The sequence below is a fragment of the Ursus maritimus genome, unplaced genomic scaffold (genome assembly GCF_017311325.1).
Source record: "Ursus maritimus isolate PB19 unplaced genomic scaffold, ASM1731132v1 scaffold_35, whole genome shotgun sequence".
In the NCBI taxonomy this organism is placed as follows: domain Eukaryota; kingdom Metazoa; phylum Chordata; class Mammalia; order Carnivora; family Ursidae; genus Ursus; species Ursus maritimus.
Genome location: NW_024426119.1, coordinates 24,317,248 through 24,335,060, shown reverse-complemented (window position 1 = coordinate 24,335,060; position 17,813 = coordinate 24,317,248). Strand labels below are relative to the sequence as shown.

General features: G+C 48.2%; 1 protein-coding gene across 1 annotated transcript in view; it reads right to left on the bottom strand.

Moving 5' to 3' along the window:
* SHC4 (SHC adaptor protein 4) overlaps positions 1-13,344 on the bottom strand; it is a 139,273-nt gene extending 125,929 nt beyond the window's left edge. The window contains exon 1 of the mRNA XM_008705936.2: positions 12,018-13,344. Within this exon, the coding sequence (XP_008704158.1) occupies positions 12,018-12,602 (585 nt within the window). The 5' untranslated portion in view covers positions 12,603-13,344. The remainder of the gene's footprint in view (positions 1-12,017) is intronic.
* Positions 13,345-17,813: the final 4,469 nt, after the last annotated feature.

Genomic DNA, 17,813 nt, shown 5'->3' with positions numbered 1-17,813 from the left:
TTCTATTTTCTGCTAGAGATTTCCACCTGGATGCTTTGAGGTCTCCTTGAATGCGTCACATGCAGAATGGAACTCACTCTTCACCCCCAAACCCTTCCTGCCTCTTCCCTTCCTCCTCTAAGGGGCCTCACATCTGCCCTCATTCCTCCTGCCACTGCATTTGCTCCCACATCGCTTCTCACCAGGCCTCCCTTTGCCCAGTCTCCCTCCTCTTGGATCCTCTCTGAGCACTGTAGCCCATGAGCTCTCTAAAACACTTGTCCATAGGCTACTAAAAAAAATTTGATGGTTTTCTGTTGGAAAACCCAACTTTTCAGATACTATACAGGTTTATTATAGCCTCAGTCTGTCTTATTGTCTGCTGCACTGCCCAACCAAGTCAAATCACTCACCATTCCCCTAATACGTCCTCTAGTTTCCCACCTCCAAGCCTTTCACTCTTGTTATTCTCTTTGCCAAGAATGCTCTTCCTGAATCTCTGCCTATGGAAACTCTACAAGACTCAATTAAAATGCCTCCTCCCTCATGAAAACTTCTCTAATCATTTCAAATGGAAGAAGTCGCCTTTCCTCCATGATATCCCACATGATTTACTTGGATCACTTTGGTGTCATTTATTATGCATTGCCTTATGTTAAGGTAATTTATGGGGACGTCTTTGCTCCCTTTTCATACTGTAACCTCCTTGTGCAATAATTCTATCTTATTCACCATGGTAGTGAAAAGAGCACCCTTCTGGGAGTTGGGAGACTTGAATTTTAGTCATTGCTCTATGCTGATGAGCCTTGTGACCTGGGGTAGTTTAACTCACTATGGAACAGAACTTTGTAGTCAATGTATCAGTCTGAGTCCGGAGGAGAGAAGACAGGAGAGGAGAGGAGAGGGAGGGGCAGTGACTTTCAAGGACCTGGAGTTGGCACTAGGTTAAAAAAAAAATTATATTTGAATTATATATTTCACCATTTCCTAATGAATGATTCATATAAATTATCATCTGATGACATTGAGGGAAAAAATCCAGTTTCTGGGGTTGTCCTTATAGCACACGGTCTTTTTCCTCAAGTTGCTTGCTTTCTGGCACTTCTTCTTCTCTAACGAAAGGAAATTTCCAACCCCAAGACAGGCTCTGTTCTTAAAATTTCCTGGTAAGTTACCGCGAAACCTGCTAAAGCACTTCCCTGTGGAAATGGAAGTACCAATCACGGTAGGATACCATGGATGGGATACCAAGCTGGCCTGTAAATGCCATTTTGCCCAGCGTGCACCCGAGTCAGGGTCGCAGCCGCTGTCACTGTGGGCATACCTGATCCACAGCTGACTTGCCCCTCTGGTTCCCAGCCCTTGAGATCCTGATGTGGGAGCCACGGGAATATCGCGGGGCTGGAGGGTGAGGAAGTTAACTATATTTTTAGAGAATCTGGGGAACTGAAAGAGGAGAAAGAAGAAAACTTGAGACAATTAGAAGTAGTGTAGGTTAGATTTTTCAAAAGCCAAATGACTAATCAGCTGTTTGTTCTTCTACTCACTACCCACTCCTAACGTACATTCCAGGATGAGGCCCTTCACCCCACTGCCTCAGAGTTGCTCTGCCTCGGTCCCATTGGCCAGCTGGGCCTGAGAATTCTTTGTCGTGGGGACTGTCCCTTGCCCTGTGCAATGTGTAGCTGCATCCCTGGCCTCTAGTCACTCAACCCAGCAGCACCCACCTCTTCACCAGGTATGACAATTAAAAATGTCTCCAGGCATTGCCAAATGTCCCCCGAGGGGCAAAGTCATCCGCTGCTGAAAACCGCTGCACCAAACGGACCAGCAGAGGTTCTGGAACATTGTATGCTTCAGAAGCACATAGTGAGCGTGTTAAAAACACAGGTTTCTGGGCCCCAGCCTCAGAGATTCTGATCCAATAACTTCAGGAAGGGGCTGGGAGTCTGCATTTTTTTTTTTTTTTTAAGATTTTACTTATTTATTTGACAGAGAGAGAGCCAGCGAAAGAGGGAACACAAGCAGGGGGAGTGGGAGAGGAAGAAGCAGGCTCCCAGTGGAGCAGGGAGCCCAATGTGGGGCTCAATCCCAGGATTCCAGGATCATGCCCTGAGCCAAAGGCAGACCCTTAACGGCTGAGCCACCCAGACGCCCCAGCAAGTCTGCATTTTTGACAAACGTTTTTAACTGTTATCAGTGGCCCTCAGGGAATTTTGGGAAATACTACAATAAAGATTCAAGGAAGTAAAGAGACATCTTTCCAAAATGCAAGTTTTCACTCTGCTGCACTGAGGGAAGAGGGAAGCCGACCAGTGGGGGATAGCAGGCAACTGGAGAGAGGCAGGCAGGCCAGCCCTGGGGAGCACCACAGGGAAGGCTTAGGGAGGGAAGGTCTGCCAGGGCAGCACTGCTGGGAGGATGCCAAGGGGACGCGGTGAAACACCAAAGTCAAATTTAGCCTATTTCAATGCATTTTTGCCCAAAAGCACTCTTGGCCCTTTGGAAGTTTGTTTTCCTCCCTCTACCTGGGACCTATTATGTGGATAGGCTCTGTCCTAAGCTTTATATATACATTTTTCCATTTAATCCTCTCTCTCACCATAGGAGAAAGCTTATCAACTTTTAACATTATTTCTCTGGAAAAATTCATTGTCTCAAAGAACTGACTACAAACTAACTTTTGACTCACATCTTCACAAAATACGGATGGCCTGTGCCAGTCCTGGAGCTCGGAGCTCCACTATCTTTAAAAAAACTTTGCAGCTTGGCTGGAATGGGCAAAGGCTCTCTGAGCTGGAAAGGCAACGTGTCTCTCATGGGCTCATCCAGCCCCCAGGACTCTCCCATCACGTAAGGAAATCCTGGTATGTTGCCTAAGAAGACATTCTCAGCTTCTCTCCTAGATAATTCCACATTAGAAAATGAAAGACTAAAGGCTTATGAGTACCTTCCCACTCTGATGCCACAAGTGGGTATGCAAATCCAGTCACCTTGGGGGGAGGGCAGACCGGTGATGTAAGTGAGTGAAACTAGGCAGGCCGGTGGCTCTCTGGCCGTTTGCTGACATGCAGAATGACCTGTCCAAGGCTGTCGCCTCTTCTGAGAAGCCAGAAATCTAGAGTTTTATGTGGAATTTGTAAACATTCTCAACTAAACCAAAAAAAAAAAAAAAAAAATCTTTCTTCTAATTTGACCAAACAAAACATGCATTAAACTGTTGGTTTATGACTTCCGTGCTCCAGATTCTTCTCTGGGTAGTACTACCTGTACCGTGCATTCTTTCTCCACTCTTTCTGCCTCCCCTCCTCCCCCTCCCTCCCTCTCTCAATCCGCTCAACCTCCCACAGGCAGTATAATTTCCAACTCCTCCCAAGAAACTTCAGCCTCATTTTCCATCAGAACCCTTGACTGTCGGGCGCCTGGGTGGCTCAGTCGTTAAGCGTCTGCCTTCGGCTCAGAGCGTGATCCCAGCGTTCTGCAATCGAGCCCCACATCAGGCTCCTCCAATGGGAAGCTGCTTTTTCCTCTCCCACTCCCCCTGCTTGTGTTCCCTCTCTCACTGGCTGTCTCTCTCTCTCTGTCAAATAAATAAATAAAATCTTTAAAAAAAAAAAAAAAAAAAGAACCCTTGACTGTCAATGTCTGACCCTGACAAATCGGGGCGACTCTTTAAACTCCCTTCCATCTTTGCCCAGCCTCTATAGGTGGGCTGTGCTTTCTTTCCCTCGTGCCCTTCTGCTGTGCCCTCCCTTGATCAGCAACCCCTCTGGTTGCTGGCTGCTTCTGGATTTCCCATTAACTTCCTTAAGCCATCTGCCCTCCCTGTCCTTCAGGGGCAGTGATGGGAAGAGGATGGGCAGCTGATACTGGGGGGTCTCTGAGCATTCCAGACCCTCAAACTGCATTCTGGCCAAGCCCCAGGGAAGTGGCAAGTCTTACCAAGGGGAATAGCTAGAAGGGTAGGTAGGGAGGCTGGATTCTCATCAAGGGGCTCTCAGAATGGGTAAGGATTCTAGTGTGCAAACGGAGGTCTAGACACAGGAGTGCCTCCTGTCTGTAGGGGACTATCAGTATCCTATACAATGAACTGAAGGTCAGAGGCCTTTCCTCATTTAGGGGTGCAAAATAAGCCTCCTGATTCACTATGTGATCGTGATTAGAGGTTGGGAGATGAATAATGACCAAAATTGAAATTACTGTCAGCCGAGCAAGCAAGGGCTTGGTGTCAGATTTCATGATTTTTCAAATATATTTGTAATGACATTTCTTGTACACCCGAGTTTATGGTTACAAATTTATACTTGCTTGTCATCATTGCTATGACATCGACAAGTTTCATATGATTTCAGTCAATGTTCTCAATCAAAACTCCAGTTCTCAGAAGCCTCCTGACTTTTCCAAATACCCGCTTGCTAAACTCTCCTGTTTCAGATACACTCTTTTCACGTAACAGCTATTTGCGGGCAGCTCTTGGGCCTGCATCTTTTGGTAACCGTGACCTTGACGCTTTCACACAAATCTGACCAGACCTCCCTCACTCTGCCTCCACTGCCCCCCACCCCTCACTGAGCTCTGAAGCTAGTATCTTTTAGGAGAGAGGGGACCTCATACCCCTGCTGCTGGGGAGGGGGGTGTGGAATGGCCTTGCCTCCTGGGCAGTGTGCGGCATTTAGACCACTCTTCCGGTGATGGGACTGTCATACTGGGAAACCGGGTTGATTCAATCACTCCATGTGATAACATGGTACTGGCTTTAGAGTAATATGAACATGGCAGTGAGGGAAGAAGCTAAAATAGGGAAGCAATCCCCAAAAGCTGTGGAAGAGGAATTCACGGATGCCAGTCCACGCACGCCGTACAAGCCCTGGTCCCACACCGACGTGTCACCACGCACAGGGACCGCCTTCAACAAAAAGGTAAAAAAGCCAAGGCATTTGGGGCTCCTTTCCACTCTACCTCGCTTTTTCCTTCTCATTGCTTTGGGAAGACAATTTTTCTATTAGAAAACAAAGTTTTCATTCTGGTCTTCTTAAACAAAAGCACACACACAGAGATTTCATCAATAGAGACCTTTGGCATAGCACGTTTAGTTCAGGGGTGAGGACAGGTGAAGCAAGACGGAGGTACAAAAGAGTGCTGTACACAGAACTGGGAGTTCTCGTCTGGGCCCCACCATTAGAAGCTGTGCGGCTTCGGGCAAGTTACTTCCTATCTCTGAGCCTCCGTTTCCTCAACTGTCAAATGAAGGTTTTGAACTTGGGGAACTAAGACTCTCTCTTCCAGTTAATGTTCTAGTGGTTGGGGGTGAGAAGCACTGGACAGATCAGAGGATGTGTGAAGGTTGAAAGGGAATAATGGGGGCAGTGCCTGGGCAGTTCAGTTGGTTTGATTTTAACTCAGATCATGATCTCAGGGTCATGGGATGGAGCACAGTGTCGTGCTCTGTGCTGGGCATGGAGCCTGCTTAGGATTCCTCTCCCTCTCCCTCTGGCCCTTCCCCTGCAAGTGCACTTTCTCTCTCTCTCAAAATAAATAGATAGATAGATAGATAATCTTTTTAAAAACATAAATAAATTTTAAAAAACAAATAAGGGGACTAATGGGAACAACAGCTCAAATCTGCCAGGATTTTTCTAAATTCTAACAGAATCTACTTTTACATTCACTCCAAGAAAGAAACAGGAAGAAAAATATGACACCCTCAATGACAAATTGTCAGTTTTAGATGGAAGTATTTCCTCCCACCCGTATGACCGCCCTTCTAACCACGGATAACTTAGAAAAGAGGGAAAGACGCAGAGGCAGAAAGCCATCTGTTACCTGTGAGGGCCTGACCCACACCACTCAGGTCTGCCTTTATTTTGCATAAATCGTGGGATTGTCCCTTCAGGGGTTTCCCAGAGTTATAAATCTCCCTCTTTCAAGGTTAGGGTTACTAGACTGTCCCTTTGTGTGTGGGGTCTTTTTCTCTTAGCACTTTTGTCCAGAGAGAATAGAGAAGGGTTAACTCCTGCTGTTCCTACAATCCTCAGGTTGGCTGGCTAGACCACGTGAGCTCTGATCCTGGCCCCCATCACTCACCCTGGTCTGCCCCCTGGACTGGCCTGCCCTCCACTCCTCCCTGGCATCCTACACTTGGATGTTTTTCCACGACCTGACTCCTTCCACACCGACTGTCTAGAACTGAGCACCTGTGCCCGGGCCAGTACAACACACCCCTTTCTGCTTTACTGGTGAAGCCAGTTCAGTGTTGGTAAGAGGGTGCTAAAGACATTTCTTCGCCTCTCTATTAACACAAAGATGTTAAAAATGATTTCCTTTAGGAAACTGTCCTGAATCCATTTTCGAAGCAAAAGAGATCCTAATAGACCAATGGGAAAGGAGACCTGGAGTCTCAGGATCTTAGGCAGCATTTTGCTCAAATCTCTTATTTTGAATATGAGAAAATGAGGCCCAGAGGGTTCAAGTCATTGATGAAATGACTCAAGTAGGTCGCACAGCTGATTAGCACCAGAGCCATTACTTTAATGCAGATCTCGTAAGTCCTAGGTCCGTGCTGTCCTGTGTGAAAGACACTTGAGGTAGCCAGAACATCATGGTACCATGGACTATTATCTAGTTTACAAAACAGACAATAGACAACACCAGTCTATTGGCTCAGTAATAAGCCATAACATTGGACAAGGAAGGATGGATGGTTAAGAGTAAGCTGTGAGATTGACAAAGGAAGTAAATAAAATTCCTCAACCTGAATTCATATTTGCCCACAAAGCTGATGAGCCCAATACCCAAGAACACTTACGTGGGCAAACACACTGCAGTAAGTGTTCTTGGGGACTGTCATGGTTTGAACTACAACCCCCTCAAAATCAACTTGAAGTCTTAACCCCCAGGATCTATGAATGTGACTTTATTTGGAAGCAGATATAATCAAGTTAAGATGAGGTCATATTGGACCAATGTGGACTCAAGTCCAATGACTCGTATCTTTATAAGAAGAGGGAAATTTAGACACGGTCACATCGGCAAGGAAGCCACGCGAAGACAGAGGCAGAGATTGGAGTGATGCTTCTCCAAGCCAAGAAATACCAAGGATTGTTGGCAACCACCCGAAGCTGGAGGAAGCAAGACAGGATCCTCTCCTCGAGCCTTCAAAGAGAGCACAACCCTGCCAATACCTAAATTCCAGACTTCTGGCCTCCAGAATTGGGAGAGAATAGACTTCTGCGGTGTAAGCCACCTGGTTTGTGGTATTTGCCATGGCAGCCCTAGCAAACTAACACAATCTGGGGAAATCGCCGAAGTGAGGAGAATGAAATCATGCAAATACACCCAACGAGGCAAGGTCTATGGGTCGGTCCTGTAAGAAAGCTGTCCTGCCCGGTGTGGTCCTTCATCTGTGGCACTCCCGTTCACAGACTTCCAGGACTGCCTGCCTTGCTCTAACGTGGAGCGAGAGGGTGGGAAGAAGACGAGCACCGGAGGAAGACAAACCTTGATCTTGAACCCCGTCTGCTGTTCGCTTAGGTTGGCAAGCGCGGGGTAGAGAACATACTTCGGCGGGCTCGGTGTCGTCCTTTGGAGAAGGCAGCCCCCCTTGGAGAGCTATTGTCAGACCTGCCGCACTGGCCTGTGGCAGCTCCCGCCACAGCTGCTCTCTTCGCCTCTGCTTTATTTAGCTTTCAACTAAATTGTCAGCAATTTGGAGGGTGGGAACGGGAACTAAGGTCTTAAACACCTCCCGTATGATGAAAGGAGCTGGAGTCATTAAATGGGGGGCTTCAAGGCCATACAGACCAATCCTCTCATTCTAGAGATGACAGCACTGGTCACGTTGTCTGTTTTCCATACTCACCACAGATGGTGTTGGGCAACTGAGAGACCCCTGAGTGAATGTTCGGTGATGGATAAAGTGACTTGGGCTTGTAAAGAAATGAGACTTAATCTTGTGGTGGGAACAAAAGTCACCATATGGCACCATGTCACTGCTTTGCTCAGACCAGGGTCTGGCTGTACCACTTCTGCCTTGGCGTCTCTCAAAGAATGGCTTGCTGGCCTACCTTCCCTGAAAGATCTTCAGAGGGTTCAAGGTCTGAGCTTAAACGAAAGTGACTCAAAATTAGGTGCTCAGAACTTATAAAACATTTTCAGCTGTGTAACTGATTCTGTATTATAAGACCAAAGGAACAGTCAATTAAAAAAAAAAAAGATATTTAGGGGCATCTGGGTGGCTCGGTTGAGTGTCTGACTCTTGGTCTTGGCTCAGGTCGTGATCTCAGGGTCTTGAGATGAGAGCCCTGAGGGCTTCCCGCTCAGCAGGGAGTCTGCTTAAAGATTCTCGCCCTCTGCCCCTCCCCCCACTCACCCTTGCAGGCTCGCTCTCTGTTTCACTGTCTCCCTTTCTCTCTCTCTCTCAAATAAATAAATCTTTAATTAAAAAAAGATATTTAACCCAAAGTCAAATCTAACTTAGAGTAGAAGGCAAATACAGCTCCTATTGTAACGATAAAAGATACATAAAACAAAATAAGGAGTAACTATAACTCTGTCATTTTGCCCCAAAAGGAATGCAATACCTTCCATTTCTGCCCAAGCAACTGCTGTTCTTACTTCCCCTGTTTTATTGCTCTCCCCAGCGCTTAGTACATGTGACATATTGTTTTTACTTGTTTATTCAGTCAGGGCCCATCTCCACTCACGAGAATGTGAGTTCTACGGGGTCTCGGACCTGTTCTCTTTTATTCACTGGTGTAGCCCCAGGGCCTGGAACAGTTCCAGTCATAAAATTGGTTCCCAATACATATTTGTTGAATAAATGGGTGAATGAATAAACCAATAAGTGTGGGCAGGGAGAGAAGTCACATGATGTGCATAAGGAAATAGAAGATGTGGCTACCTTTTGCCTACAAAAGTTACTTTTGTGTCCACTAGCCATCAGGAATCTCTCTCGCACTTCTCTGCTCTGATTCCATCATCACTAAGCAACTTTTGGTTTATTTATTTTTTTAAAGATTTTATTTATTTATTCGAGAGAGAGGGAGCGAACAGGAGGAGGGGCAAGAGGGGAGGGAGAGACTGTCAAGCAGACTCCACACTGAGCACTGAGCCAGACTCAGGGCTTCAACCCACAACCCGAGGCAAAGCCAAGAGTTGGATGTTCAACCAACTGAGCCACCCAGGCGCCCCTATGCAACTTTTTTTTAAAGATTTTATTTATTTATGAGAGAGAGAGAGAGCAGGGGGGAGGGGCAGAGGGAGAAGGAAAAGCAGACTCCCCCACTGAGCAGGGAGCCTGAGACGCGGGGCTCCACCCCAGGACCCTGGGATCATGACCTGAGCCAAAGGCAGATGCTTAACCAACTGAGCCACCCAGGCGCCTCTAAGCAACTTTTGATTTAAATCTTCCTCTGTGCCTCTTCCTACAGATGGGCATACAGGGATCACAATTTGGGTGCACTTGGTATGATAATTTCTAACTCTAAATTAATAGGTTGGCATTGCATTTATTTTTAAATTGGTTCATATCTAAAAGAATTCTGAGGAACAGAATCTCAGCCAGAATGGAAACCTGTGGTGAAAAGAGCAAAGAATAGCACACAGGGAACTTGAGTTCTCACTCTCCCTTTGCCTCACCTGGTGGCCTTAAAAAAATCACTTCTCTGGGCTTCAGTTTCCCCACAGAGGCATTGAACCTGATAACTTCTGAGTCCCTTCCATCTTTCAAAGTTGGACTTCTATAAAAATTAACAAAGTAGGCTCTTCCATATATTCTGACCTCCTATGAGAAGTGTTAACTGGTGTCTCATGTCGCTGTCTATTGGCAATATAGTGTGGCTCAGCTAGGGCATGGGGTCAGCGCCTTCCCTGGGGTCAGTTATCATCACCATGAAAAGACAGAAGTCCTCATTAAAAATCTAAAATGGAAACACTCCCTAGGGGAAGTGGAGGGCACAAAGCAACTCTTTTCACATTCAAAATTGCACAGGTGAGTAGGTGTGGGGAGGTGGAAGGAGGTACGAAAGGGAAGAAAAGGCAGGGCAGAGGATAGAGGATGTCTAGGTGATGGGAAGGCAGGTGCAGAGAACATGGGTTTGGAGTTGCTCATTTTCCCACTAGAGCCCGGCAGACGCTTAGGTTGACAAATGAGAATGTGCCCATGAACTTTTAGTAGATACGTGAAGCTATTTCCATTATGAGCCATGCCACTCTGGGGGAGGGCAAGAACTGAGTGTCCCATAAGTTTATCTTCCTTAGAGGCTGGACTTACCCATTTGCCAAAATTGTCCCACGCCTCCTCTCCCTGTAACTCTCTCAGCGTTCATTATCTGCCCTTCCTGAGATCTTAACTGCCCATTTGTGCTAGTTCTTGGCTATCTCTCAAATTTACACCTTCATATCAGACTTCGCACCTGAGTGCTAGTCTTACATGACTGCTCACCTACAAATTAATAGCACTCAAATATCATTACTTTAAACATCATATGTCCAAAGCAAACTTCGCACGACCCCCTTCCCAACTCACTCTGCTTCTATCCCACTCCTCAAAACCTTTTACCAACACTCACCCACAACCTCCATAAACAACAATAACAAACTCACCAGTCTACCCACTGTTCGATAAATGTGCACTATCCTGCTATTTGTAACATGAGCTGAAATGGTCTGACGGATCACCCAAGACTGTTGAGGCTTCTCGCAGAGGCTCTTGTCTTCACCTCCTTTCTCACACTTCCACCTTAATCCATGTTGCCATCCCTTCGTGCCTAAACTCTCCGAGTAGCTTACCCACTGGCCTCCCAATCTCTCATCTCTCCCTGCCCCCATCCATCTCAAATCAATTTAGGTTGACCCTTTTGAAACCACTTTCATCAAGTCACAGTTTGCCTACAAACCAAGCTTGACGGTTCTTGTTTACTGGTCACAGTGTTTACCAACTCCTCCTTTGACATTTAAGAGCTTCAGTCAACGGCTCCCTCTTCCCCAAGCTCCACATGATCCATATTTGTCGCTAGTCAACTCACATTTGTCTGAACACCAATGATGCGCCAGCCGCCCTATCACCTACCACCCTGCAGCATTCCTCTCTTCAATTAAGCCTCGCTTAGAAGACCTGCCACAGCGATACCTGCCTTCCAGACTGCTCGTTTTCTTGCCCTGCCAGGGATCTCCTCCTTTCTGCCAATCCAGATCTGATCTCTCTTCCAAGACACACCTTCTGAAGGTTTCCCATGTGAATGAATCCCTGACCACAACAGCCGTTGCCTTTTTCTGAATGCCTTCAGCACTCTCACACTAGATTTCTATCGCAAAGTATTGTTCTCTTATTATTTCACATGCATTTGTGGGTTTCCTCGACTGAAACGTGAGCTCCAGAAGAGCAGGGGCCAAATCTTTTTCTCATCTCTTACCCAGATCTGGAATGAGCAAGGGCATATATGAGGCCAGGAAGGACCGTGATTTTGCACACAGCTCGTGGACAAGGCCCACTTGCCGCAGTATAGGCAATAAAGGCGAGAGAGGTGGGGGCACCAAAGACCTAAGAATGGCTCTTAGCACAAGCACAGAGACATGGCCATGCTTTGAGAAGTACTTGTTAAATGCTGAATTACATTTTAAAAAATAATTCAAGTCCCTTACACATCATGCATTCTTCTAGCACAAAAAGCCCTACAGAAATACAATGGCTGGTAGAGCCTAGCAGGTCTCAATCACTAAACGGATTTGAAATTCTTCACCCTTCTTGGCCAGAATGCCAGGTCCAGGGGGGGACAAGAAGGCACCATCTCACTGTCTCCATCAGAAGTTGGTCTTACCAGTTCATGTCCTTGAACCAAAAGTTATCTGACTTCAGTACAAGCCAGATATTCCTAGGGAAACCTGTAAGCCCAGCTCCCCTCCTCTCAGTCCAGTTACACAATGTCTTGTACAAACCTAGAACCCAGCTAGGTGGTGTGCAGCCCCTTGCAGAATGCAGGGAAGATGCCCCTTTCCCCCAGCAATTCTTAGAAGGAGCACGGAGAGGGAGACAGACTTACCCTCACATAGTAGTTCATGCCCATCCCCAACAGGTGCTGCAGAAAGTGCCTGTCCTGCCTGCTCCCTGGGGTCAGCTCCCCAGGGCCAGGAAGGGGACAGGCATCGGGAGTTAAGACAGTCGCCCTGTGCCCCACCAGGTCTGGCTGCGGCGGAGGTGCGGTCCCAGCCCTATTTAGACCGGTCTCAGGGGAAGTTGGGCTGCTGGGAGCCGGGTCCTGGCTTTCCTGGAGCTTCAGCCGGGGCACCTCTTTGGTACCCAAGCAAAAGTTTTTCAGACTCAGCAGGGTGGCTGGGTTGGCCAGCTTCACGCTGGCCATGCGAGGGATCAAGGTGCACAGTGGGGTGGGGCTGTCCTGGGACGCCAAGGTGGCATCTTCGGCCGGCAGGTGAGGTGCCAGGGTGGGGTAGGGAGGCTGAGGCGAGCCCTTGTTCCCCACCGAGCCTCCAGGGCTGCTTTCGTCCAAGGACGTGATGGACTCATTCCGAAAACGGCTGTACTTGGCCCTGTGCAGCATCCCGGGGTGCCCGAAGAGTCCTACATACAGCACAAGTCCTGCCAGGCTATCCTGACCGCGTTTTCGCATAGCCTTGGCAGTGCTGAAACAGGATACTGTTGCATAAATCGCCTCGTCTTCTGCTAGATAAGCGGAACGGAAAGCAAACGCCTCAGTGCCCCGTGCAACTCGCGGCAGCCACCTCTCCAAGTCTGCACTCTCCCTCGCCCACCTCGGCTCCCGGGCCCTTCTGGGTGACAGCCTGGGGGGGAAACGCCTCCCCAGCTGATTTCAGTCCCTCCCTGGCCCCGGCGGCAGCACTCGGTGTTCTCGCCTTGGATTCCTTGCTGGGAACGCCTGGACCCAGGCTCGCGGTGGCAGGGATCGCTCACGGCCAACTCTCAGGCACGCAACCGGGCCGAACCCCGGCCAGCCCGTCCCGCCGCATCGCCAGCGAGCAGTGCAGGAGCCTTGCAGAAATATTCAGCGCCCCCCACCCCCAGCCTTCCCTTGCACACAGGAACTTTCAAACCTGCTCCCTCCGGCTCTCACAGGGCGGGGCAATGACTGGCCTATTAACCCTTTATTTGTTCCAGTGATTGTTCATTTAAAAAAGGAAAAAAAGAAAATGTATATATGAGCCAAAGGCCCTTCAGCCTGAGTTCGTTGATTCTGATGGCTGCCCTCGCTTGGAAGATCTTGTCTCGCATCCCGTCCGGGCCACAAGCCAGAAGTACTAGTGACGTGCGGGGCTCCGCATTATTTCATGGACTTGCGATCCCTCCGTGTTCCTCAGATCCCCTCCCAGCCTGCCCACCCTAGCTCTGAGCTTCCCTCCCTCCTGGACTCGTCTCAGAACTTCTTTCAGGAGCCGGTCGGCAGGAGAAGGCTGAGATGTGCAGGATGATGCAGAGTGTTGAAATTTTTATGAATGAACTTTGCTGAATGAATTTCTCTCTGTGTGTGCAAGCTAATAAATCCGTGAATGAAGCTGAGAATAGCCGTAATTGACTGATGGTCTCAGGGGTGCTTGGTTTTTATCCAATCAGGCGGCAGCTTGATGACTCATGCACCATAAATATACTAAACTAGTAGCCGGGAGAAATAAAGCTGGAATGAGAGATTTTATTTTGTGATATCTGATGAAAGGGTTAAAAGGAACGGCAATCTCTACTAGCAATTGTGGGCAAGCTGGGTAGCAGCGGGTTAAAAGGTTTCTTTTCTTTTTCGTTGAGATGGCGGGGAAAGCCAAGCAGAAGAGCTAAAATGTAGCTCCATTGTTCCACGGATATTAGGACATATGGTACACAACTCCGGTGGGAAGCCGTGATGCATTTTTCTTAGAAACATAGTTCTTTTTTTATTGATTGCTGGTTCCATCTCCCGTCTGGTGCAACTTCCTGTACCTATCAAATGCATTCTGAAGACATGATGACAACTGCAAAGGCTTAGCACACAGGAAGCCAGGAAGGGAGTCAGGAAAGGGAAATGCAGGTTCTTTTAGGAATAGAGAAGAGGAAACTGCTGAAACCCAGGGAAGATATGGAAATCACATATTTTAGAAGAGACAGAATCTTTGCTGAAGGTTACATTTCTCTGTAGGCCAACTCTCTTACATCTGAAATTGTTCATTAATTTACAAATTAAAACAACATGGCAACGGCGGGAATAGGGGATGTCACCTTCATTGTCTTACTGTCCACAAGGCTGCATTAGGCTCATGTGTATTCATGACTTCGGTGGCCTGAACTCCCTTGGGATCTAAACACAGGTTCTGAATTAAATGGTTGCTTATGACCCACTGAAAGGCATTCTGTCTGGTTTCCTGCTCCCCCAGACACAGAATGCACCTTTTCTCATCCTGTCTGCCAAAACTGTTAGGATGTGTTTTTCCGTGGCAAGGCCTTTTTGCCTCTTCATAAACCTTCCTTCAATCCTGGCTGACCTCTTCTCCCCACCCCCACACCTTCTTCTGGCAAAACTGAGAGAGCCCCTGTGGGCTGGGAAGACAAGCTCTGGGCAAGGGGTGAAGTAGCCTTCCCCTTTTTCTTTCTTCCCCTCCCCTCTTCTCCCCTCCCAGGGCTCCCTTCCTTGTTGTCACAGACCCCCCACGCTCTGCTGCTTTGAGAAAGTTAGTTTACCTCGCTGTGCCTGAGTGCCCTCATCTGTTAAAAACAGCTACCTAATGGACATTTATGAGGGTCCACGAGGTAATACTAATCCCTGTGAAGCACTTGGCATCACGTACCATACAGCACCTGCCTCACCCAGGACCTACCTGGCAGTCAGTGCAAAGAAAGGCCATTTGAACCAGAGCCGCTTGACCCTGAAGCTGGTGCTCTGATCCCCTGTGGTACATAGTCTACACCACTGCAGGCGATTGAAACGGAGCAGAGAAGCCGAGAAAGCCAGTACCATTCAAAGAAACAATTTCCTAACAATTGCATGAGCCTGGAGAAAGAAGGACCAGCAGAAGCCCACCTGGGTAATGTGAGTCCTTGCTGAGGTCTTCATGATTGGAGGATGGGGTGCCCAGGACAATCGGCTCCCCCCCCCCACCCCAGGGCTGGCTCAGAGCAGTCCACATTCCTCAGGAGGACTGAGTCCTAGGAGGGCTGAGGGTCAGGGAGGATCAGGTGGGACTAGGTAAGGTGGGCTGCTTCTCTGGCCCTGGGGACCCTGGAGACGTTGGCTGTCCTAGGCAGCTCTGTCAGGACCAACTGTGAAGGTGAAAGCAACCAGCTCTGCAACTCGGGAGCAGGGAACAGCCCCAGAGGCCAGCCTGCACAGCCGGGCAGCTCTCAGCCCGAAGGCAGTGGCTGCAAAGCTGCCCCAACAGCCTAAGAGAAGCTCATTGACTGAGGGCATCTCCATTCCAGGTAAGTGGATGGGCAAGGAGGATGGTCTCCTTTTTCCCAGAACATTAGAATAGCCTCTTCAGTTAGTAGTGATAAAGATAATTAAAGTAAGAACTATTCTTTGTGGAACAAAAGGCAGTTTACCTGCCTCCTCATTCAATCATTATAACAACTCCTGGAGGCTGGGACTGTTTTCATCGTCACCTTACGGGTGTGGAAACGAGACTCGGATTAGGTTTAGTGACTTGGCCAAGGTTCCCTGGCTATTGAACAACGATGCCAGGATCGTTCCAGCAGCTCTGCCTGCCTGCAAAGCCTGTACCAGTAGCTACTGTAGGGCGTGGCCGCCCAGGGCACCAGAGAGTTCAAGTCTAGATCCAAGGCCCCTCACCTCCACGTTGCAGAAGAGTCAAGGCTCTGAGTTTACAGTCAGCCACTCTGGCTTACTGGCTTGTCTAAGCCTCATGAGTCTACACAGCAGGTCTAGTGTAGAACCAAGCGCTGACTCACTTCAACCACATGCCCTTACCTGCTGTGAAACCAGCCAGTGTGAATAAAAAACTCACTCAGGCTTGGCTCTCACTTAATGTTAGTTTTTGCTCCCTTCTCCTCCTTGGAGATCATATCTATAATATTCACCCTAAATACCTCGCAGGATTGCCAGGAGTAAAAATATGAATAATAGATAAGAAAAATCATTACTGTCATTAAATCATCAGAGTACCATTAACCCCTTTCATCAGTGCCCTTGGAAAACACGGCTTTGCTTAGACCTTTGCTCAGAGCCATCCCGCCCTCCAAGGATGCCCGCTGCGGATCCACACGCCGGCTTCTTAAGGCACAGCCCGCCCTGGCAGGGCTTCTTGGATGGAACAGGCAGGTTCAAGGAAGAGCTGTGTCAGGCTGGGCCATGACAGAATTAGCCAGGTCCTGCTAGGACTTTGTAGAGGCGTGGGAGAGAAGGGGGCCTGGGCAAAGATGCCTGGCCAGCTTTGGAAGATAGCTCCATGTGTGATTCGGGGTGGAGGGAGGGTGTGCCAGAGAGGGTAGGGAGGTGGAGACAGAACAAGACAGAAACAACTCTGGAGACAACAGGCCAGTTGCTACTCTGGAACCAAGTGGAGCAGGTGGCCTCACAGCAGCATCTAGCACGAGGCCTCTTACTCCAGCCACCAGTACCATTTCTGTCACAGAGCAGACCTACTCCTCCAAGCTTGCACTGCGGTTGAGCTCAACAGCTCGTCACTGAGTGATGAAGACGTGGCCGAAGCTTTGTGTCAGGGGGGAAACAATCCACGAGATCATATCTGTGTAAAGTTCTGGCCATGGACCAAAACACCTGTTTAAAAATGGGACATGAAACGGTGAGAGGAAGGGCTGGGTCTCGGAGAGTCAGGGCCTCGCTGCACAAAGTTGGAGGCAGGTCCGTTCCTCCTAGAGTGATCATTAACTCCAAAAACAACATCTTCCTTTTGCCCTCTCAACCAAATGCTTTCAGTTTCCCTACAGTCTTCAGCCCTGGCAGGTACACAGCTCTCTGATGGTTGCTACTGGCCGTTATTGGCTCTCTTCGAACCCAGGACCTGCTAGAAATAGCACAGGAGGGGCGCCTGGGTGGCACAGAGGTTAAGTGTCTGCCTTCGGCTCAGGGCGTGATCCCGGTGTTATGGGATCGAGCCCCACATCAGGCTCCTCCACTGTGAGCCTGCTTCTTCCTCTCCTGCTCCCCCTGCTTGTGTTCCCTCTCTCGCTGGCTGTCTCTATCCTGTCGAATAAATAAATAAAATCTTAAAAAAAAAAAAAAAAAAAGAAATAGCACAGGAAAATGGGTTTTTACCTATCTGTTGAGAATGAGATAATGTACCTGGAAGTGCACGGAAAGTGTCAGACACCGTGCCGAGGAGAAGTAGGTGAGTTATTCAGGGTCAGGTTTAGATGCAAAAACACAAAAATCCAAAAGAAGAGTGACTTAAACAAAAAATGTATTTTCCTGGAGGCTGGGAGCCCAAGGATAGTGTCAGCTCTTGGCCACCCTTAAAGTACAGTTGGCCCTTGAACAAAACAGGGGGTAGGGGTGCCAACCTCCCTATGCAGTCGAAAATCTGTGTGTAACTTTTGATTCCCCCAAAATTTAACTACTAGTCCCACTGTTGACTGGAAGCTTTACTGATAACATAAACACTTGATTAATATATATCTTGTATGCTATATGTATTATATACTGTTGTCTTACAATAAAATAAGCTAGAGACTATGTTGGCTAATTGAATTTAAATTTAAAAAATTTAAAAATAAGCTAGAGAAATAGTAAACGTTATTAAGAAAATCACAAGGGGGGCGCCTGGGTAGCACAGTCGTTAAAGCGTCTGCCTTTGGCTCAGGGCGTGATCCTGGCGTGCCGGGATCGAGTCCCACATCAGGCTCCTCTGCTGTGGGCCTGCTT